Source organism: Engystomops pustulosus, chromosome 8 (genome assembly GCF_040894005.1).
Source record: "Engystomops pustulosus chromosome 8, aEngPut4.maternal, whole genome shotgun sequence".
Lineage (NCBI taxonomy): Eukaryota > Metazoa > Chordata > Amphibia > Anura > Leptodactylidae > Engystomops > Engystomops pustulosus.
In genome coordinates this window covers 101,006,057-101,029,300 of record NC_092418.1, presented here as the reverse complement: position 1 = coordinate 101,029,300, position 23,244 = coordinate 101,006,057, and the positions used below count along the sequence as shown (strand labels likewise).

The 23,244-nt window shown below is 46.1% G+C and overlaps 1 protein-coding gene across 1 annotated transcript; it reads left to right on the top strand.

The window, feature by feature from the left end:
* Positions 1-3,929: 3,929 nt before the first annotated feature.
* Positions 3,930-21,658, top strand: GYPC (glycophorin C (Gerbich blood group)). Its single transcript, XM_072122030.1, has 3 exons — positions 3,930-4,078; positions 17,527-17,565; positions 20,280-21,658. The coding sequence occupies exons 1-3, from the start codon at positions 4,045-4,047 to the stop codon at positions 20,474-20,476; spliced, it is 270 nt and encodes an 89-aa protein (XP_071978131.1). The 5' UTR covers positions 3,930-4,044; the 3' UTR covers positions 20,477-21,658.
* Positions 21,659-23,244: the final 1,586 nt, after the last annotated feature.

Below are 23,244 nucleotides of genomic sequence, written 5' to 3'. Positions count from 1 at the left end.
ATGGATTGAGTCGCTGAGCAGTTTGGAGGTAGAGAAGTTTCTTGTGGTCCGTATAAATGCTGACCGGAAACCTCCCCACTGAAGGATCTCCCCCGACTTCCAGTCAAGAACGGGTGCATGGAGCTGCAGCCATGGTAGGCCCAACAGGATGGAGGAGATGGAGGGCGGAAGTATATAAAAAGACAAACTCTCCCTGTGCAGCACACTGACTTGCATGGACAGAGGCTTGGTGCAGTACTGGACTGGGTCGGGGAGAATTTGGTCACTGACAGAGGAGATGACCAAAGGCTTTTCTAGATGAACCACGGGGATGTGATGCCGGGAGACCAGGGCGGCATCCAAGAAAGCTGAGACTTGGATCCGGGTGCGGGTGCCAACACTGAGAAGAACAGGAATCATCAGGCGTGGAGAAGCTTTGCTGGCACCTAGGGTTTACATATGTGGTCACCTCTAATCGGAAGTGACCTGTCCGCCAACCAGTTTCCTCGGCGCATGCCCCGTTGTTCCCTCTGCCTGTACCAATATGGCAACCTGCGTCTCCCAAACTCCACAGCGCAAGCGCACCAAGATAGGGAAGAAAGTTTCCCTTCCTCCTCGCCTGGTGATGCGCATGCGCAGAGGTGCATGTAGGGAGATACCTTCATCGGCGAAGTTTCCAACAGCGATGCGCTCACAGGTCAGGAGGTAAATGAATTGTGGACTGGAATCATTTGCAACACATTGGGACTACTTTACTTAGGGTCCGTGGAGCGCATTTTTGTTGGGTTACCCCGTGATTTCCATTTTGCACCGTATTGCGCCGGGGATTGTGTCGTGTGTTGCGTCGAACAACCTGATGGATTCGGACAACGCGCAGGATTTAACATTTAGAATTGTGTCACAAGACATGCACTTACAAGCACCAGGAAGAAAAAGGTGAACTCCGGCGGGAACTCATGTTCATGAATCGCACCCGACTTCATCCTCATTGGACTGTCCGAATCGCGACAGGACCAGGTAAGTAAATTTGCCCCATTAGGTGCAAATTTAGGCGCAGTTCAAACAGCATTTAATAAGGCAAAATAACAAGTAACATAAATTACCAGACAGGAAAAGGAACAAACAAGTTGCAAAAAAGGCGAAACTGAAGCCCAGGGTGATTAATGTCCCCCATGTGACTTGGTGACATGTGTGGGTCATGTTGGGTGAGGCCCCTTGCTGGCAGTGAGGCGGTTAACCCTGTGCAGCTGTTGGAGGCTCTCGGTAATATTATTAGTATCTGGAGAGGGCTGAGAAATTTTAAGAGCAACTGTGACCAGGCTGAGACTCTCCAAAAATGTGGAGCTCACTCCGGCCACAAGCGCAGCCTCCCCCACCCTCCTGCGCCTTATCGCACCCTCCAGAAACTCCCAAACAGCAAATAGGGAACAGAAGAAACTGGTGGAGACCCTGACACTGCTGTGTGCAGAGGGGACACCGAATAATGGGGGACGTCACTCTGATCCCTCAGCCAATCAATTATCTGTACATGTGCTCCTCCTGACAGTACAGCTTTCCCAGACTCCTGAAAGGCAAATCTACCTCCTGCTACACTGCAATGTTTCTGACCAGCCTGATGATGATGTGCAGGGTGCAGGAAAGCTGGGTGACAAATCACTCTGATCTTTAAGTATCATGGTGTCTATATTCACTATGATGTCCAATCACTAAGCAGCAGCCATGACATTGTACATGTTCATGTACATGGGGGTGCCCTGCAGGGCTCTGCACAGCTGTGTGGCTGGGGCATTGTTTAACCTTTAAAACCTGGAATATCCCAGCACTTCACCCCTTCATCTTCAGGGTCTGTCAGGATCCTAATGTTTGGACCTGCAGCAATCCAAAATTGTATCTTAATACAGATCTGTGTATGCTGTTAGTAGCAGCAGGATTGTGATGAATGGATTTATATTCCAGGATTGTAGTTTGTTCAATGCACTAGGGGTATGTCCACATTGCTGTGCTCTGTGTCTCTCTCCAGTCCATGTTATGTATTGTGTCTGGAGAGATGTATAATCAGATGTCACACTGCTGTGCTCTGTGCTCTCTGCAGTCAGCTTTATGTATTGTCCCTGAAGAGATGTGTAATCAAATGTCACACTGCTGTGTTCTGTGCTCTCTGCAGTCAGTGTTATGTATTGTCCCTGTAGAGATGTGTAATCAAATGTCACACTGCTGTGCTCTGTGCTCTCTGCAGTCAGTGTTATGTGTTGTCCCTGGAGAGATGAGTAATCAGACCTCACACTGCTGTGCTCTGTGCTCTCTGCAGCCAGTGTTATGTATTGTCCCTGGAGAGATGTGTAATCAGACCTCACACTGCTGTGCTCTGTGCTCTCTGCAGCAAGTGTTATGTATTGTCCCTGGAGAGATGTGTAATCAGACCTCACACTGCTGTGCTCTGTGCTCTCTGCAGTCAGTGTTATGTACTGTCCCTGGAGAGATGTGTAATCAGACCTCACACTGCTGTGCTCTGTGCTCTCTGCAGTCAGTGCTATGTATTGTCCCTGGAGAGATGTGTAATCAGACCTCACACTGCTGTGCTCTGTGCTCTCTGCAGCAAGTGTTATGTATTGTCCCTGGAGAGATGTGTAATCAGACCTCACACTGCTGTTCTCTGTGCTCTCTGCATCCAATGTTATGCATTGTTTCTGGAGAGATGTGTAATCAGACCTCACACTGCTGTGCTCTGTGCTATCTGAAGCCAGTGTTATGTATTGTCCCTGCAGAGATGTGTAATCATACCTCACACTGCTGTGCTCTGTGCTCCCTGCAGTCAGTGTTATGTATTGTCCCCAGAGTGATGTATAATAAGACTTTTGTGTATATTGCTAATAGCAGCAGGACTGTGATTTATGGATTTATATTCCAGGATTGTACTGGGAGCATGTCCTCACACTGCTGTGCTCAGTGCTCTCTATATAAAACTGCTTCCTAGCTCCTCTGAAGTGAGTGGTTGCTGTAGTATTTAACCAGATACCGATAACAACTTTTACCGATAGCAGAGGGGGGTCATTTCAATGCAGAGTGTTAAGAGCAAAGCCTTGTATGGACTTTTGGAGGAGCTACAATCCCCAAATATAAATCCATATTTCGCAGTCCTGATGCCACTAATTACATACGCTGTGGTATGATTACACATCTCTCCAGGGACAATACATAACACTGACTGCAGAGAGCACAGAGCACAGCAGTGTGGGGTCTGATTACACATCTCTCCAGGGACAATACATAACACTGGCTGCAGAGAGCACAGAGCACAGCAGTGTGAGGTCTGATTACACATCTCTCCAGGACAATACATAACACTGGCCGCAGAGAGCACAGAGCACAGCAGTGTGAGGTCTGATTACACATCTCTCCAGGGACAATACATAACACTGGCTGCAGAGAGCACAGAGCACAGCAGTGTGAGGTCTGATTACACATCTCTCCAGGGACAATACATAACACTGGCTGCAGAGAGCACAGAGCACAGCAGTGTGAGGTCTGATTACACATCTCTCCAGGGACAATACATAACACTGGCTGCAGAGAGCACAGTAGTGGGAGGACACAACTCTTTTGAACTCTATGGAATATAAATCCATATATCACAGTCCTGCTGCTACTAATAACATACACAAAGGTCTGATTACACATCTCTCCAGTGACAACACACAACTGCAGTCTTTATGGCCACACCTGCTGACAGGTTCTCTCTAAGTTTACCTTGTCTTATTACATATTTTTTGGAGGATTTTTCTTATTTTCTATGTATCTCCCTGATTTTCTGCTGCTGTGGGCATTTGTTTTTTTTCTGCATCTCTCTGTACAGAAGTGCAGCCCTGATAGCAGCCGCCTCTGCCTAAAAACAGTTCCTGTTATCTGTAAACTTGTGCGCCCCTCCCCTCCTGTATGATCCACAACCCACTGACACATGTTTTTCCTCCACAGAGGTCAGGAAACCGACTGTGCAACAGGAGTCCTGCGCCTGGAGCCTCTCCGCAGCAGCACTACAAGCCGCAGCAGCACAGGAGGGACAGGACCATGGCTACACCTGGTGACAGCAGCGCTTCTAGCTGTGAGTATGGGCACAGGACTGCACATGGTTAACCTCTTCACCGCCACAGACACAGTTAGAGATACTATAGCAGTGGCTCAGCCTGCGGGTCCACGTGCTGCATTATAACATGGTCATGAAGCTTACAATCTAGGATGTCAGGAGTCGTCATGTAAAAATACCACAGAGCCTGATACATTAACCATCTCATTCCCAGCGCTGCGGTGGAGGGTGTGATACATCCTCTCAGTGGCCATGTGGAAGGGGGGTGGTTACAATATATCCAATACTTTGGCCGCTCAACCACCCTGTCTCACACACTTGGTTCTTGTGGTGGGTGGGTTTATCCTTATAGTAACCTTTGCCCCCAGGGATCAGAGATATCCTTAAATGATATAGGTAAAACTCATATCTAGAGTGGAGCAGGGAGCCGGTGTATTATGCTCCAGTATATTGTATAGTAGAGACCCCTCTATATGTCATTATCCACCATTAGCCTTCATATCTACCGTGTGTATCGTGACCATGGAGCTTACAATCTAGGGCTGAAATTCACAGAGAGAAGCAGAGCTGTAAAAACCTGACAATGATATATTGTACATACACACACACACATGCACGCGCACACATGTACACAGACACACACATGCACATGCACACCCACACACATATGCACACACACACATATGCACACAGACACACTTATACACAAACGCACATGCACACAGACACAAACACATGCACATGCACACGGACACACACATGATCATGCACACAGACACAAACACATGCACATGCACACGGACACACACATGATCATGCACACAGACACAAACACATGCACATGCACACGGACACACACATGATCATGCACACAGACACAAACACATGCACATGCACACAGACACACACATGATCATGCACACAGACACAAACACATGCACACAGACACACGGACACACACATGCACATGCACACCCACACATATGCACACAGACACACATATGCACACACCCACGCATACACACACACACATATGCACACAGACAAACACACAGGTCTTGAGGCGCAACAATGTTGCATTCTGTTGTTTACAGTAACAAGTAATAACATCCTTTCGATAAGGTAAACACAGTATTAGATGAACACAATGTTGCAGCCTTAAAGTATCAGTTATATGAACCATCATTTCACAGATATAAGATTTCCGCCATTGATCCTATGGATAGAGGCAGTGCAGGTTTTGTACATGGATATGAGGCAGGGGGAGCAAAGCGCCACAGGAAGTGTCTTTTCATGTGTCAGTCCTAAAAATATTCCCAAATTTCACAGAGGATTGAAAGAGTGAGAAAGAGAGAGGAGGAGGGGAGACTACGGGGGCTGCTGGGTCTTAGTGCAGGGGGATGTATCTGTGTGTAGAATTACCAGGCTGTGAGCGAAACTCTAGATGTACATTAGGGCCGTCACCCTTCACTTCAATTCTCGGATTTGACCCACCGAAATGTTCGGCAAGGCGGCATCTAGAGATTTCCAGGCTGAAATCCCAACTAGACCGCGTCCTTTCATCACCGGGCGGCAAATACCTGGACAAGAGGAGGCTCCAAGTGTGTTATCTGTTTCCAGGAAAGCTGAGTGATTCCTCATATCGCCGTCTTCTCTCACATGACTCATTAGTACATCCACCTATATACAGGAGACGTATCATCACATAACTAGGCTGAGTTAACATTCTGGACCCTAGGAAAGCTGAGTGACATCCCTGTGATACATGGAGCAACCAACACTGCAGCACGTGTTGGGTATTGTCCCTGGAGGGATGTGTAATCAGCTCTTTGTGTACAATGTTAGTTAGCTGATATATGGATTTATATTCCAGGATTGAAGCTTTTCCTCACCCTACTGTGCTCTGTTCACTGAGCTTCTCTGAAGCTCCCTCCTTCTGCTCTAAGGAAAAGATTACAGCAGTCACCCAGAACAGGGCATACAGGCGTTTTAGCAGTTCAAGCACAGAGCACAGCAGTGTGAGGACATGCTCCCTGTGCACTTGGAGATGCTACAATCCTGGAATAACAACATACAGAAAGGTCTGATTACACATCTCTCCAGGGACAATAAATAACACTGGCTGCAGAGAGCACAGAGCACAGCAGTGTGAGGTCTGATTACACATCTCTCCAGGGACAATAAATAACACTGGCTGCAGAGAGCACAGAGCACAGCAGTGTGAGGTCTGATTACACATCTCTCCAGGGACAATACATAACACTGGCTGCAGAGAGCACAGAGTACAGCAGTGTAAGGTCTGATTACACATCTCTCCAGGGACAATACATAACACTGGCTGCAGAGAGCACAGAGCACAGCAGTGTGAGGTCTGATTACACATCTTTCCAGGGACAATACATAACACTGGCTGCAGAGAGCACAGAGCACAGCAGTGTGAGGTCTGATTACACATCTCTCCAGGGAAAATACATATCACTGGCTGCAGAGAGCACAGAGCACAGCAGTGTGAGGTCTGATTACACATCTCTCCAGGGACAATACATAACACTGGCTGCAGAGAGCACAGAGCACAGCAGTGTAAGGTCTGATTACACATCTCTCCAGGGACAATACATAACACTGGCTGCAGAGAGCACAGAGCACAGCAGTGTCAGGTCTGATTACACATCTCTCCAGGGACAATACATAGCACTGGCTGCAGAGAGCACAGAGCACAGCAGTGTGAGGTCTGATTACACATCTCTCCAGGGACAATACATAATACTGGCTGCAGCCTCTATAATCACACCTGCTGACAGTTTCCCCCACTTGTTGGATGCAGTGTTCCCCCAGACATCTCTTGTACATCTGTATGTTAGTAGGTTGTGTCCTGGACCCGGGGCCCGGCTTGCTCAATGCTTCTGTGCGGCTGAGATAAGATGCTGATGGCTCCTTGTCAGCTGATACCAGAGACCAGATAAAGAAACAGTCAGCATTGCAAAAGTATTGGCTCCCCACCAGCTTGCTTGCATATGTGGTTGATCTGAATGTATCATTAGTGAGGGGGTTCTGTAGCCCCTGCCCTGTGCTCTACGAGGAAAGGGAACAAAACCGTGGGGCCCCAATGTAAGGTCTGTACCAGGCCCTATATCATGTGTGCATTGCTCCGGTCTCCTTATGTAGAAAAGACACTTTAAGGGTGCACTAAAGGCCCCTGCACCCCGGGTGCCACTGCACCCCCTCTAGTGACCCTCTGCTGTATGTAACTAAATGTATTCATCATCCAGAAGCAGAATTACAATTATGTCCAGTCTATCAAATGCACAAGTCTCCAGACTGATACATTGGGGGAGAATGTACCAACTAGTAGCTGCAGGACTGTGATATATGGATTTATATTCTGGGATTATAGCTTCTCCAAGTTCACTGGGGGTGTATCCTCACACTGCGGTGCTCTGTGCTCTCTGCAGCCAGCTTTCTGTATTGTCTGTTTGTGTAATCAGTCCTGTGTCCTGCTGCTACTAACAGCATACACAAAGGTCTGATTACACATCTCTCCAGGGACAATACATAAGAATGGCTGCAAAGAGCACAGAGTACAGCAGTGTGAGGTCTGATTACACATCTCTCCAGGGACAATACATAACACTGGCTGCAGAGAGCACAGAGCACAGCAGTGTGAGGTCTGATTACACATATCTCCAGGGACAATACATAACACTGGCTGCAGAGAGCACAGAGCACAGCAGTGTGAAATCTGATTACACATATCTCCAGGGACAATACATAACACTGGCTGCAGAGAGCACAGGGCGCAGCAGTGTGAGGTCTAATTACACAAAACTCCAGGGACAATATATAACACTGGCTGCAGAGAGCACAGAGCACAGCAGTGTGAGGGCTGATTACACATATCTCCAGGGATAATATATAACACTGGCTGCAGAGAGCACAGAGCACAGCAGTGTGAGGTCTGATTACACATCTCTCCAGGGACAATACATAAGAATGGCTGCAGAGAGCACAGAGCACAGCAGTGTGAGGTCTAATTACACATCTCTCCAGGGACAATACATAACACTGGCTGCAGAGAGCACAGAGCACAGCAGTGTGAGGTCTGATTACACATCTCTCCAGGGACAATACATAACACTGGCTGCAGGGAGCACAGAGCACAGCAGTGTGAGGTCTGATTACACATCTCTCCAGGGACAATACATAACACTGGCTGCAGAGAGCACAGAGCACAGCAGTGTGAGGTCTGATTACACATCTCTCCAGGGACAATACATAACACTGGCTGCAGAGAGCACAGAGCACAGTAGTGTGAGGTCTGATTACACATCTCTCTAGAGACAATACATAACACTGACTGCAGAGAGCACAGAGCACAGCAGTGTGAGGTCTGATTACACATCTCTCCAGGGACAATACATAACACTGGCTACAGTCTACATGGTCCTTTCAGCCCTTGCAGCACCCTATTTCCTGCATTTCCTCCTTGTCTGTGTGACGAGGCCTCTCTCTACACTTGGAGCGGCTGTAGGTTTTGGGTTTCTGGCTTCTCTGATGAAGCAGTAATGATCTGGGTGCAGTCGCGGTGCTCTGTGATTGATGTTGCGCCCCCTGGCTGCCGTATGTTCAGCTTCGGTCCCCCCCATGTACATAGTCCTGGGGCCCCGGGTACACGTATCACACATTGTAGCATCACACTCCATTAGGTTCCATCTGTCCTGCAGCCGCCGCTCCATCAATCCTCCCGCTAATACAAACAGGATCTTCCTACATCCTGTCCGGGAGAGACTCCAGGGATCAGGATACTCCAGCATTTCCCCCTAGATCATGAGATCCTCAGGCACGTTCTTACTAATCCTATTTATCTGTATCTGGGAAAGCTGGGTGACAACAAGTAGAATCCCTGCTAGGACTCCGGCTATGTGCTGCACTATGACTGAGGGGCTTATTTGTTCATTACTAGGATCAGGAATCTAAGAAACTGAAATGTAACACATGTAATAAATGCCACTCAGCTTTCCTAGACTCCTGAAAATGATGTGATAATACATGTACTAGTTATTTCAGGACCACATTAAAAATGACCCAGCTTTCCTAGCATCCTTAGTACTTGGTCATTGCACTCATAAAGTTAAAGAGATCAAAGACGCAAAGGTTAGATTTCTCATTCTGGGATCTGAGAAAGCTGGATTATAATGTATGAGTCGACTCTATTAGAGATAATTGAGATGTCATCCAGCTTTCCTAAAGATCTGTGCAGTGATTTATCCTAATCCGGTATTTTCAGAGCACAGAAGGGCATATTTTGTATTGGGTTCAGAAGATGTCATCCAACTTTCCTACAAACCTGAGCAGTAATATGTTGTACTGGCAAAGTGATGAGGGGACTGGAGTGTGCACATGCTTTATTATCTAGATGTTGCATTCAGGAACCTGAGTAAGCTGGGTGATGATACACTTACAAGATGTATTAAAACCATTTTGGATGTCACCCAGCTTTCCTGGTGTCCTGAGTTGCAAGCTAATCAAACTATGTAACTCTTCAATCATTCTACTTTATTGTATATCTGTACATTCGTTACGCTCTCTGACCGCCAAGTGTGCTGCCAAATTAATAGCGTTTTTGATGTTAAGTATCCCGGCCTATAATAAGGAGTATATCCTTTTACATACCAAACTTTCCTAGAATCCTGAGTAGTAACTCGTCTTAAGCATCGGAGAATGAACCTTCTAGATAGAATGGGATAAATCTACATGAGATTGTAACGGGGGCCACACGGTCATCACCCTGCTTTCCCCGTGCCCTGAGAAGTCTTGTCATATATTGATGAACTTCCCTTCAGGAGCCTGAAAAAGCTGAATAATATGCAGGGAATATAACAGGGAAGGAATTAGCTGGGAATTATATTGGGTGTTGGTTTAGGATCATTAGATGAGGATCATCAGATGCAGCAGAGCTGAGTGTGTCAAGTTCTTGACAGTTACACTTCATCAAATCAATTCATAGATCGCAGCCCAGAAATGACAAGTTCAGCTCTGCTGCATCCACACACACAACCAGCAGCGCAGAGATCCATTCCCTCCATCTGCTCTTCACACCTCATTACAAAGCCTAAGGTTATCAGAACCGCCAGTGACGTGTATGACAGGTGTGTACCGCCATATAGTCACCCAGGGCAGGAACCTCTTATCCTGTGACTTTTAATTAATAGAATGGAAAATAAGGTGATAACTTCCCTTTAACTCCCGGAGATAACAGGTTCCGTGTTACTGGCGTGTCTGCTGACACGGGACGCTACACACCAGCTGCTGCTGCCGTCCTGTCACCTGATGCATAATTAACGCTGTTTACTGTGTGCTCAATACACCGGAGGCTTTACCGAGCCCGCACACTGCAAACACCGGAACAGAAGAGCCGAGCTACACTGGTCACTAGGTACACCCCAATATCATAGAGCGGAAATACAAAGTGTTATATTCTTGTACATAGGGGGCAGTATTATAGTAGTTATATTCCTGTACATAGGGGGCAGTATGATAGTAGTTATATTCTTGTACATAGGGGCAGTATTATAGTAGTTATATTCTTGTACATAGGGGCAGTATTATAGTAGTTATATTCTTGTACATAGGGGGTAGTATTATAGTAGTTATATTCCTGTACATAGGGGCAGTATTATAGTAGTTATATTCCTGTACATAGGGGGCAGTATTATAGTAGTTATATTCTTGTACATAGGGGGCAGTATTATAGTAGTTATATTCCTGTACATAGGGGGCAGTATTATAGTAGTTATATTCCTGTAGATAGGGGGCAGTATTATAGTAGTTATATTCTTGTACATAGGGAGCAGTATTATAGTAGTTATATTCTTGTACATAGGAGGCAGTATTATAGTAGTTATATTCTTGTACATAGGGGGCAACATTGTAGTAGTTATATTCCTGTACATAGGGAGTAGTATTACAGTAGTTATAGTCTTGTACATAGGGGGCAGTATTATAGTAATTATATTCCTGTACATAGGGAGCAGTATTATAGTAGTTATATTCCTGTACATAGGGGCAGTATTATAGTAGTTATATTCTTCTACAAAGGGGGCAGTATTATAGCAGTTATATTCTTGTACATAGCGGCAGTATTATAGTAGTTATATTCCTGTACATAGGGGGCAGTATTATAGTAGTTATATTCATGTACATAGGGGGGAGTATTATAGTAGTTATATTCTTGTACATAGGGGGCAGTATTATAGTAGTTATATTCTTGTACATAGGGGGCAGTATTATAGTAGTTATATTCTTGCGCATAGGGGACAGCATTATAGTAGTTATATTCTTGTACATAGGGGGCAACATTGTAGTAGTTATATTCCTGTACATAGGGGGCAGTATTACAGTAGTTATAGTCTTGTACATAGGGGGCAGTATTATAGTAATTATATTCCTGTACATAGGGGGCAGTATTATAGTAGTTATATTCCTGTACATAGGGGCAGTATTATAGTAGTTATATTCTTCTACAAAGGGGGCAGTATTATAGCAGTTATATTCTTGTACATAGCGGCAGTATTATAGTAGTTATATTCCTGTACATAGGGGGCAGTATTATAGTAGTTATATTCATGTACATAGGGGGGAGTATTATAGTAGTTATATTCTTGTACATAGGGGGCAGTATTATAGTAGTTATATTCTTGTACATAGGGGGCAGTATTATAGTAGTTATATTCTTGCGCATAGGGGACAGCATTATAGTAGTTATATTCTTGCACATAGGGGGCAGTATTATAGTAGTTATATTCCTGTACATAGGGGGCAGTATTATAGTAGTTATATTCCTGTACATAGGGGGCAGTATGATAGTTATATTCCTGTACATAGGGGGCAGTATTATAGTAGTTATATTCCTGTACATAGGGACAGTATTATAGTAGTTATATTCTTGTACATAGGGGGCAGTATTATAGTAGTTATATTCCTGTACATAGGGGGCAGTATGATAGTTATATTCCTGTACATAGGGGGCAGTATTATTGTAGTTATATTCCTGTACATAGGGGGCAGTATTATAGTAGTTATATTCTTGTACATAGGGGGCAGTATTATAGAAGTTATATTCTTGTACATAGGGGGCAGTATTATAGTAGTTATATTCTTGTACATAGGGGGCAGTATTATAGTAGTTATATTCTTGTACATAGGGGGCAGTATTATAGTGGTTATATTCCTGTACATAGGGGGCAGTATGATAGTTATATTCCTGTACATAGGGGCAGTATTATTGTAGTTATATTCCTGTACATAGGGGGCAGTATTATAGTAGTTATATTCTTGTACATAGGGACAGTATTATAGTAGTTATATTCTTGTACATAGGGGGCAGTATTATAGTAGTTATATTCTTGTACATAGGGCGCAGTATTATAGTAGTTATATTCTTGTACATAGGGGACAGTATTATAGTAGTTATATTCTTGTACATAGGGGGCAGTATTATAGTAGTTATATTCTTGTACATAGGGGGCAGTATTATAGTAGTTATATTCCTGTACATAGGGGGCAGTATTATAGTAGTTATATTCTTGTACATAGGGGCAGTATTATAGTAGTTATATTCTTGTACATAGGGGCAGTATTATAGTAGTTATATTCTTGTACATAGGGGGCAGTATTATAGTAGTTATATTCTTGTACATAGGGGGCAGTATTATAGTAGTTATATCCTTGTACATAGGGGGCAGTATTATAGTAGTTATATTCTTGTACATAGCGGGCAGTATTATAGTAGTTATATTCCTGTACATTGGGGGCAGTATTATAGCAGCTATAATCTTTGTGTTCAGGTGATATTACTATAAGGGCTTGTTTACATGAAGATACATTGACTCCTCCTTAGGATAAAGTTTAGATGCAGATACAATGGCAGCTGCACATCTGTCTAGTGATGTCACATCTCCTGGCGTTGTCCGTTCATCTGGCGGATGCCGTCACGCGTTCCTGATAACCGCTGTGTTCGTGGTGAGGCCTCATTTTCCTTTCTTTTGAGCACTTTGTGCTGAGCGCATGGAACATCCCAGGGGTCTTCTTTTCCATTAGTTCATAAAATTAATAGTCTAAATTCAATTAAAGCTGGCGGAGACCTGGAGGGCACGGTGCCCAGAGGAGGAGGGCGAGGAACAGACAAGACAATATAACATCTCACCCCCGGCCTGCGTTTTCCCCGCTGATTTTCCGGGTCTGTCTTCCTAACCTTCTTCTCATTAACTGAGATTGTAAAAATAAGAAAGTAAGAGACTGGGAAAAAGACATCAGGAAGCGCGATGAGACGGCTCTGCCAGAATAATAAAACCGTCATGAGCTCGGGGATGTGTCTTCTCTTATGGACTGCAGTCTTTCAATACTTGGAGCAGAAGTTTGTGCTTCAGAGCTGCTGTTCACCATCTGAGGATATTGCACTTATAAGCAGCGTTCTGGGTGCTATGTTTTGTGATCACTTGGCACCGCTGCTGGTTTAGTCCCAGTTACCTGCTAATATGGCTGGTTCTGGTACCAGTTGTTTCCTCACCCTCCTCAAATTGATCTGCGGGGGTTAAGTTTAAAGTTTCAGCTTCCTTCCTCACCTAATGAGCTTTCCTTCCTAATGACATGGCCCCCTGCCATGAGTGTACCACGCAGACGAGGTATTAAGGACTCAGACGTGGCTCTTATCTTTCTTGCTTGACTTTATTTCCAGCAGCTTTCGATAACTCCTGAGGAGGAGCTGAGCTGTTTATCAGTTGTGTGCAGGAACAGAGGGGAGGAAGGAGGGATGGAGAGGAAGGAAAGAAGAGGAGGAAGAGAGTTAGGAGGGATGGGGAGGAAAGAAGAGGAGAGAGAGGCAGGAGAGAAGAGGAGAAAGAGGGGTAGGAAGGGCAGGGAAAAAGGAGAGAGGAGGAGGAAGTGAGGGATGGGGTGGAAGAGAAGCAGGGGAGAAGAGGAAAAAGAGGGATAGTAACGGTAGGGAGCAAGGAGAGAGGAGGAGGAAGTGAGGGATGAAGTGGAAGAGACACTGAAGAAAAGAAGAGAAAGAGGAAGAGATGTACAAGGAATGGGGAGCAAGGAAAAGGAGAGCGTGTCCGGAGAGAAGAGGGGGAAAGGGAGCAGGAAGGATGGGGAGAAAGGAGAGAGGAGGAGGAAGAGAGATAGGAGAGATGAGGAGAAAGAATAGAGGAGGAGGAAGAAAGAAATGTGGAGGAACAGAAGCATGAGACAAGAAGAGGAAGAGAGGTAGGAGGATGATCAGGGAGGAAGAGTCAGGAGAGAAGAAGAGGAGAGGGAGCAAAAGGGATGAGGAGGAAGGAGAGAATAAAAAGAGGTGGAATTGGAGCTGGAGGAAGGGGAGAAGAGTAAGAAGAGAGGTAGGAGGGAGGAAGATAATGGTGTCAGGAGGGAAAGGGAGGAAGGAATTCAGAGTAGGGAAGAAGAGTAGAAAGATGTGGAGGTAAGAGTGCAGAGGAGGCAGGATAGAAAAGAATGGGGAAGACAGGAGGGTTTGGGAGGAAAAAATGAAGAGGAAGAAATGAGAGGAGAGAAGAGGAAGACAGGAAAGAAGAGGAGACAGGAGAGATGGTAAAGCAAGAATGAAACTAAGGAAGAAGCAAAAGGGCTTCATGAAAAGAGAGAAAGATGCAGAGGTGGAAGTAGAAAGGATGAACGTTACAAAGAGGAAGCTTGAACAAAGAAAGGGAAGACTGAGGTGAGGAAGAAAGAGGAGGGAAGAAAGTAGATTAGGAAGCAAAAAGAGGGAAGAAAATAGATGAGGAAGCAAGAAGAGGGAAGGAAGTAGATGAGGAAGCAAGAAGAGGGAAGGAAGGATGAATAAAGAAGGCACATACAGGAAGTCAGTGGAGAGGGGGAGCAGTTATCTGCTGTCCATGAATCTTGTTCACAAAAATAGGAAACTTTTTTAATGAGATTCTGTGATATTTGCAGCTGCAGGAGTCTGCAGGATATTGTGACTGTGCTCATCCAGGTTTCATAAGTAAATCCAGTGGATATGTTCAGGTCAGTAAAACATTTTGGGGGAAGAATCTGAGCAGAAGCACAAGATGAAGGGGAAGGAAACAAGAAGGGAAGTAGCAGTGAAAGATAAGAAGACAAAGATGTGGAGGAGGCCGGAGGGAGGCTGGAAAGATGGGAAATAGAAGAATAGAAGCCACAGAGACGAGGGACTGACAGTCCGATCTCTCTGTGCCTCTGACTGTGTGGGATTAGTATTCACTGTATTTTTCTAATAATTGTAAGAGGAACCTTCCAGCAGGGGTAACCATGTAGACTGCAGACAGTTTCCATGTCCCTGGAGAGATGTGTAGATGTACAGACCTTTGTGTATTTTGTTAGTGGCAACAGGACTGTGAGACATGGAATTATATTGTAGCTTCTCCAATTCCAAGGTGGGTGTTTGCTCACACTGCTGTGCTCTGTGCTCCGTGCAGCTGGTGTCATGTATTGTCCCTGGAGTTTGAGTATGTTGTTAACGTGATAACAGGGTGATTCCTATAGGAGAGGAAGTGTCGGCCTATTGGGAATCTCACTGGCATTTTTGTATACTAAGAAAATAAAATGAAAATGTTTAAAAATCACAGCATAAAAAAATATATATATAAAACATGAAACTGCTGTATCTCTAAGCCACTAGAGGCGCTGAACATGGAATATTATTGGGGCTCATTTACTAAGGGTCTGAACGCAGCACATTCATCTGGTTTCCCGAATATTTCCGTTTTGCAGCAAATTGCCCCGTTTTTTTTGGTGCACGCGATCGCATTGTGGTGCATCGGCGCTGTCTTTCACGTGACAGTAATTGGGGGGGGGGGCATGGCCGTCGGACAACCCAACGGATTCGGAAAAACCGCAGAATTTAAAAAACTATATGAGGGTCATTTACTAAGGGCCCGATTCGCGTTTTCCCGACGTGTTACCCGAATATTTCCGATTTGCGACGATTGTACCTGAATTGCCCCGGGATTGTGGCGCACGCGCGCGACGGAAATCGGGGGGCGTGGCCGAACGAAAACCCGACGTATTCTGAAAAAACGCCGCATTTAAAAACCGAAAAAGTGACGCTTGGGGAGCGCTTACCTTCACCTGGTCCGAGGTGGTGCATTCCGGCGCGATGAGATGACTTTCAGCGCAGCAGCGCCACCTGGTGGACGGCGGAGGAACTACCTTCTTAAATCCCGGCCGGACCCGAATCCAGAGCAGAGAACGCGCCGCTGGATCGCGAATGGGCCGGGTAAGTAAATTTGCCCCTTTGTGTTGCAAGATCAAGCACTCACATGCACCGGGAAGAAGAAGCTGAACTCGGCCTTAGCGAATCCCGGCAGAACCGTTTCCTCATCGGACAACACGCCGCGGGATCGGGACTGGACCGGGTAAGTATTTATTTTCTTTCTTTAACCTAATTGCAGCCAAGATGACCGGAGCAGCCAGTCCTGCATGTGCCAGCTGCTCCAATCATCTCTATGGGCTGATAGCACATAGACCCCCTTTCTTGTTATCCGTGGGGGTGCCATGACTAAGACCCCATTGATCAGCACTGTGGATAGGGTCTAACATGTGATGACAGGAGACCCCTTTAAGGGCCATGTGATCAGTGTTTATGTCAGACAGGTCCATTCCTTGGGGGGGGGGAGTAATAACACGTCGCTCCGGGGGGATCATTATTAGGACTTTCCTCCAGAGAGACCATATTGCGCGGCTCCCATCTGTAGCACAGAGGTCCTCGCTGCCCGCGCTGCCACCTGCTGCCAGTCACATGTCGCCCGCAGACTGAGCCAAGAGACAAGTTATTTATCTTGCAGATATTTTTGGTGCCTTGAAAAAAATTCCATTTTGTCATGATTTTGGCACAAGGCTTTTTATTTGGCAGCTCCGGCCGCGCTTCTATCTTCCAGGATGTTGTGACACCCGGAGAGCAGATTCTTTACTTATTAATCATGGAGACCCTCAGCTGCCGCATTTAGCCATTTACATTGCTTAAAAATAACAAGCAGGAAAACATTTACATTCATTTTACATTTCAGATCACAAAGTATCCCTTTAAGTGCTTAAAGGGAACCTGTCAGCATTGACCATACAGACTGCAGCTAGTGTTATGTACTGTCCCTGGAGAGATGTGTAATCAGACCTTATTAGTAGCAGCAGGACTGTGATATATGGATTTATATTCAAGAATTGGAACTTATACAAGCTTACACAAGCGTGTCCTCACACTGCTGTGCTCTGTGCTCCCTGCAGCCAGCGTTAGGTATTGTCTTTGGAGAGATGTGTAATCAGTCATCCCTGTATGTTGTTTGTAGCAGCAGGACTGTGAATTATGGATTTATATTCAAGCATTGTGACTTCTCCGAGGGCACAGGGCATTCCATCTGACTCTCTGCAGATTTCTCAGTAAATAACTTTTCTCCTTTCTGATGTGTTCACAGCTCCAACAATCAGCACAAGAGATGCCGCCATCATTGGAGGTAAGGCACTGCCTGTAATCTAATAGTTGCAGTATGAGTACACCCCCTGCACATAGCACACCTCCTGCACATAGTACACCCCCTGCACATAGTACACCCCCTGCACATACTACACCCCCTGCACATACTACACCCCCTGCACATACTACACCCCCTGCACATTGTACACAGCCCCTGCACATAGTACACCCCCTGCACATAGTACACAGCCCCTACACATTGTACACAGCCCCTGCACATAGTACACCCCCTGCACATAGTACACCCCCTGCACATACTACACCCCCTGCACATAGTACATACCCCCTGCACATACTACACCCCCTGCACATTGTACACAGCCCCTGCACATAGTACACCCCCTGCACATACTACACCCCCTGCACATACTACACCCCCTGCACATAGTACACCCCCTGCACATACTACACCCCCTGCACATACTACACCCCCTGCACATAGTACACAGCCCCTGCACATAGTACACCCCCTGCACATAGCACACCTCCTGCACATACTACACCCCCTGCACATACTACACCCCCTGCACATACTACACCCCCTGCACATAGTACACAGCCCCTGCACATAGTACACCTCCTGCACATAGTACACCCCCTGCACATACTACACCCCCTGCACATACTACACCCCCTGCACATAGTACACAGCCCATGCACATAGTACAACCCCTGCACATAGTACAACCCCTGCACATAGTACACACCCTGCACATACTACACACCCTGCACAAAGTACACCAACTGCACATAGTACACCTCCTGCACATACTACACCTCCTGCACATACTACACCTCCTGCACATAGTACACACCCTGCACATAGTACACACCCCGCACATAGTACACACCCTGCACATAGTACACACCCTGCACATAGTACACACCCCCTGCACATAGTACACCCCCTGCACATAGTACACACCCCCTGCACATACTACACACCCCCTGCAAATACTACAACTCCTGCACATAGTACACCTCCTGTACATACTACACCCCCTGCACATACTACACCTCCTGCACATAGTACACCCCCTGTACATAGTAAACACCCTATACATAGTACACACCCTGCACATAGTACACACCCTGCACATAGTACACGCCCTACACATAGTACACACCCCCTGCACATAGTACACCCCCTGCACATAGTACACCCCCTGCACATAGTACACCCCCGGCACATAGTACACACCCTGCACATACTACACCTCCTGCACATAATACACCTCCTGCACATACTACACCTCCTGCACATAGTGCATCCCCTGCACATACTACACCTCCTGCACATAATACACCTCCTGCACATACTACACCTCCTGCACATACTACACCTCCTGCACATAGTGCATCCCCTGCACATACTACACCTCCTGCACATACTACACCTCCTACACATACTACACATACTACACCCCCTGCACATAGTACACCCCCTGCACATACTACACCTCCTGCACATAGTACACACCCTGCACATAGTACACACCCCGCACATAGTACACACCCTGCACATAGTACACACCCCCTGCACATAGTACACCCCCTGCACATAGTACACACCCCCTGCACATACTACACACCCCCTGCAAATACTACAACTCCTGCACATAGTACACCTCCTGTACATACTACACCCCCTGCACATACTACACCTCCTGCACATAGTACACCCCCTGTACATAGTAAACACCCTATACATAGTACACACCCTGCACATAGTACACACCCTGCACATAGTACATGCCCTACACATAGTACACACCCCCTGCACATAGTACACCCCCTGCACATAGTACATCCCCTGCACATAGTACACCCCCGGCACATAGTACACACCCTGCACATACTACACCTCCTGCACATAATACACCTCCTGCACATACTACACCTCCTGCACATACTACACCTCCTGCACATAGTACACCCCCTGCACATAGTACACCCCCTGCACATAGTACACCCCCTGCACACAGTACACACTGCACATAGCACACACTGCACATAGTACACCCTGCACATACTACACCCTGCACATACTACACCCTGCACATAGTACACCCTGCACATAGTACACCCTGCACATAGTACACACCCCCTGCACAAAGTACACACTGCACATAGCACACACTGCACATAGTACACCCTGCACATAGTACACACTGCACATAGTACACCCTGCACATAGTACACACTGCACATAGTACACCCTGCACATAGTACACCCCCTGCACATAGTACACCCCCTGCACATAGTACACGCCCTGCACATAGTACACCCCCTGCACACAGTACACCCCCTGCACATTGTACACCCCCTGCACATTGTACACCCCCTGCACATTGTACACACACTGCACATAGTACACCCTCCACATAGTACACACTGCACATAGTACACACTGCACATAGTACACCCCCTGCACATAGTACACACACTGCACATTGTACACCCCCTGCACATTGTACACCCCCTTCACATAGTGCACACAGCACATGGTACACCCCCAGCACATAGTACACCCCCAGCACATATTACACCCCCTGCACTGTTCTTAGTAAATATGGCCATTGTGTTTTATGATATTTTGTAACTGTCACTTTATTACATTATATGTTTTATTTGATACTTTTCTTGGAGCTTTTGAAAGGATCTAGAACTCATCCCTTATGTTTCGCCCCCAGGAGTCGTGGCGGCGGTGGTGTTGGTGGTTATTGTCCTTGTCATAGTCCTTCTCCGCTACTTGTACCGATACAAGGGGACGTATCGCACTAATGAGGACAAAGGCTCGGAATTTGCAGAAAACTCTGACACCGCTCTGAAAAATGACCCGTCTCTGCAGGAGGCGATAGATGAGTCTGAGAAGGAATATTTTATCTGAGTGGCCGCTGGCGCCATCGTGACGCTCCACCCACTGCAGAGGGCGCTGTGCGGGGGCCGCCATAAGGTGTAAATGTATGGGGTGACACTAACATTCTGGATTACATACTGGAAAATCTGTTCTATACACTGGGAACATCCATCTACAAGACTGAGGTGTTCACCATGGAGCCGCCGGGCACAGGAGCCGAGGAGTTAATGGAGCGTTACCTCCCGGGACCACACGGTCACATCCAAAGCTGCAGCAAATGTGCATGGAAAAAACACAAAAACATAAACCTTACCCCCGGAAATAACACAACGTCCTGATGACATCCCCCCAGAGGTTACAATGTAATAACCGGGACGCGGGAGACAGGAAGTGGCGTTTGCCTTTTATTTTTATTACTTTTCACTAATGTTTTTAAAGTGTTTGATAAACTCAGAGAAACTTTTTGTGACTTCAGAATTTAGAATCCAAAGCTGATGACACGGAATTCAACTACATTAATGATAATTATAAGAAGAATCGTTATTTATATATCTCCATCATAATCCGTAGCTTTACATCTCATAGGGGAGAGATACAAATATATAATATTACATTACAGAGTAACAACAGTCATATGGAGGGAGGGACCTGATCACAAGAGCTTACAGTATATGAGGATGAGGGGGTGACACAAGAGCTTACAGTCTATGAGGATGAGTGGGTGACACAAGAGCTTACAGTCTATGAGGATGAGGGGGTGACACAAGAGCTTACAGTCTATGAGGATGAGGGAGTGACACAAGAGCTTACAGTCTATGAGGATGAGGGGGGACACAAGAGCTTACAGTCTATGAGGATGAGGGGTGACACAAGAGCTTACAGTCTATGAGGATGAGGGGTGACACAAGAGCTTACAGTCTATGAGGATGAGGGGGTGACACAAAAGCTTACAGTCTATGAGGATGAGGGGGACACAAGAGCTTACAGTCTATGAGGATGAGGGGTGACACAAGAGCTTACAGTCTATGAGGATGAGAAACAAGAGCTTACAGGCTATGAGGATGAGGGGGGACACAAGAGCTTACAGTCTATGAGGATGAGAGGGGTGACACAAGAGCTTACAGTCTATGAGGATGAGGGGTGACACAAGAGCTTACAGTCTATGAGGATGAGGGGTGACACAAGAGCTTACAGTCTATGAGGATGAAGGGGTGACACAAGAGCTTACAGTCTATGAGGCTGAGGAGGTGACACAAGAGCTTACAGTCTATGAGGATGAGGGGGTGACACAAGAGCTTACAGTCTATGAGGATGAGGGGTGACACAAGAGCTTACAGTCTATGAGGATGAGGGGATGATACAGGAGCTTACAGTCTATGAGGATGAGGGAGGACACAAGAGCTTACAGTCTATGAGGATGAGAGGGGTGACACAAGAGCTTACAGTCTATGAGGATGAGAGGGGTGACACAAGAGCTTACAGTCTATGAGGATGAGGAGGTGACACAAGAGCTTACAGTCTATGAGGATGAGGGGTGACACAAGAGCTTACAGTCTATGAGGATGAGGGGGTGACACAAGAGCTTACAGTCTATGAGGATGAGGGGGTGACACAAGAGCTTACAGTCCATGAGGATGAGGGGGTGACACAAGAGCTTACAGTCTATGAGGATGAGGGGGGACACAAGAGCTTACAGTCTATGAGGATGAGGGGTGATACAAGAGCTTACAGTCTAGGAGGATGAGGGGGACACAAGAGCTTACAGTCTATGAGGATGAGGGGTGACACAAGAGCTTACAGTCTATGAGGATGAGGGGGACACAAGAGCTGACAGTCTAGGAGGATGAGGGGGACACAAGAGCTTACAGTCTATGAGGATAAGGGGTGACACAGGAGTTTACAGTCTATGAGGATGAGGGGATGATACAAGAGCTTACAGTCTATGAGGATGAGGGGGGCACAAGAGCTTACAGTCTATGAGGATGAGGGGGGACACAAGAGCTTACAGTCTATGAGGATGAGGAGGTGACACAAGAGCTTACAGTCTATGAGGATGAGGGGGTGACACAAGAGCTTACAGTCTATGAGGATGAGGGTGTGACACAAGAGCTTACAGTCTATGAGGATGAGGGGGACACAAGAGCTGACAGTCTAGGAGGATGAGGGGGACACAAGAGCTTACAGTCTATGAGGATGAGGGGGTGACACAAGAGCTTACAGTCTACGAGGATGAGGGGGACACAAGAGCTTACAGTCTGCAGTATGTAGATGTATTCTAAATGATTTTGTATCTTATAAGTGACTCAGAGGTGAACCCTTTCCGGTATATTTCTTAGCACCTGTATAACTACTGATATTAGGGGCAGACATGTGAATCTATTGGTCTGTTCTGCATTCCCTCCATTCCCATTGGTTTGTCTTACACTGTGATCAGATCTATTTGAGATTTTGCAGATTTTGCCTGGAATTTTATATAAAATATGAGATGGTTATGAATGTGCAGAACATTACATAAGACATTGGGAAATTGTTGTGATGGCTCGGAGAAATATAACTATATTTTTGGATAACAATAAGAGCAATTTCCACACACTCATTAACCCCTTCTGTGCCTTTTCCCTCAGCATTGTATTGTATTAAAAGAAGACAGTGCGGCACAGGTATCAAACTTTTGGTTTTCCGTTTTCTTTCATTTTTGAAACTTTTCATGGTGCTTGGGCTCATTTGCAACTTTTTTGGGCCCCTAAAACAGTCTCCCTTCAAAGTTTGCCATTGTCTCAGTATCTGCAGTGTTCCCT

What these genes read in the sequence shown, in the direction of transcription:
- GYPC (XM_072122030.1), top strand. Translation starts at nt 4,045, where the DNA reads ATGGCTACACCTGGTGACAGCAGCGCTTCTAGCT. An exon ending in TGACAGCAGCGCTTCTAGCT is followed by an intron (nt 4,079 to 17,526) that starts GTGAGTATGGGC and finishes ATGTGTTCACAG; the next exon opens with CTCCAACAATCAGCACAAGA. An exon ending in AGATGCCGCCATCATTGGAG is followed by an intron (nt 17,566 to 20,279) that starts GTAAGGCACTGC and finishes TTTCGCCCCCAG; the next exon opens with GAGTCGTGGCGGCGGTGGTG.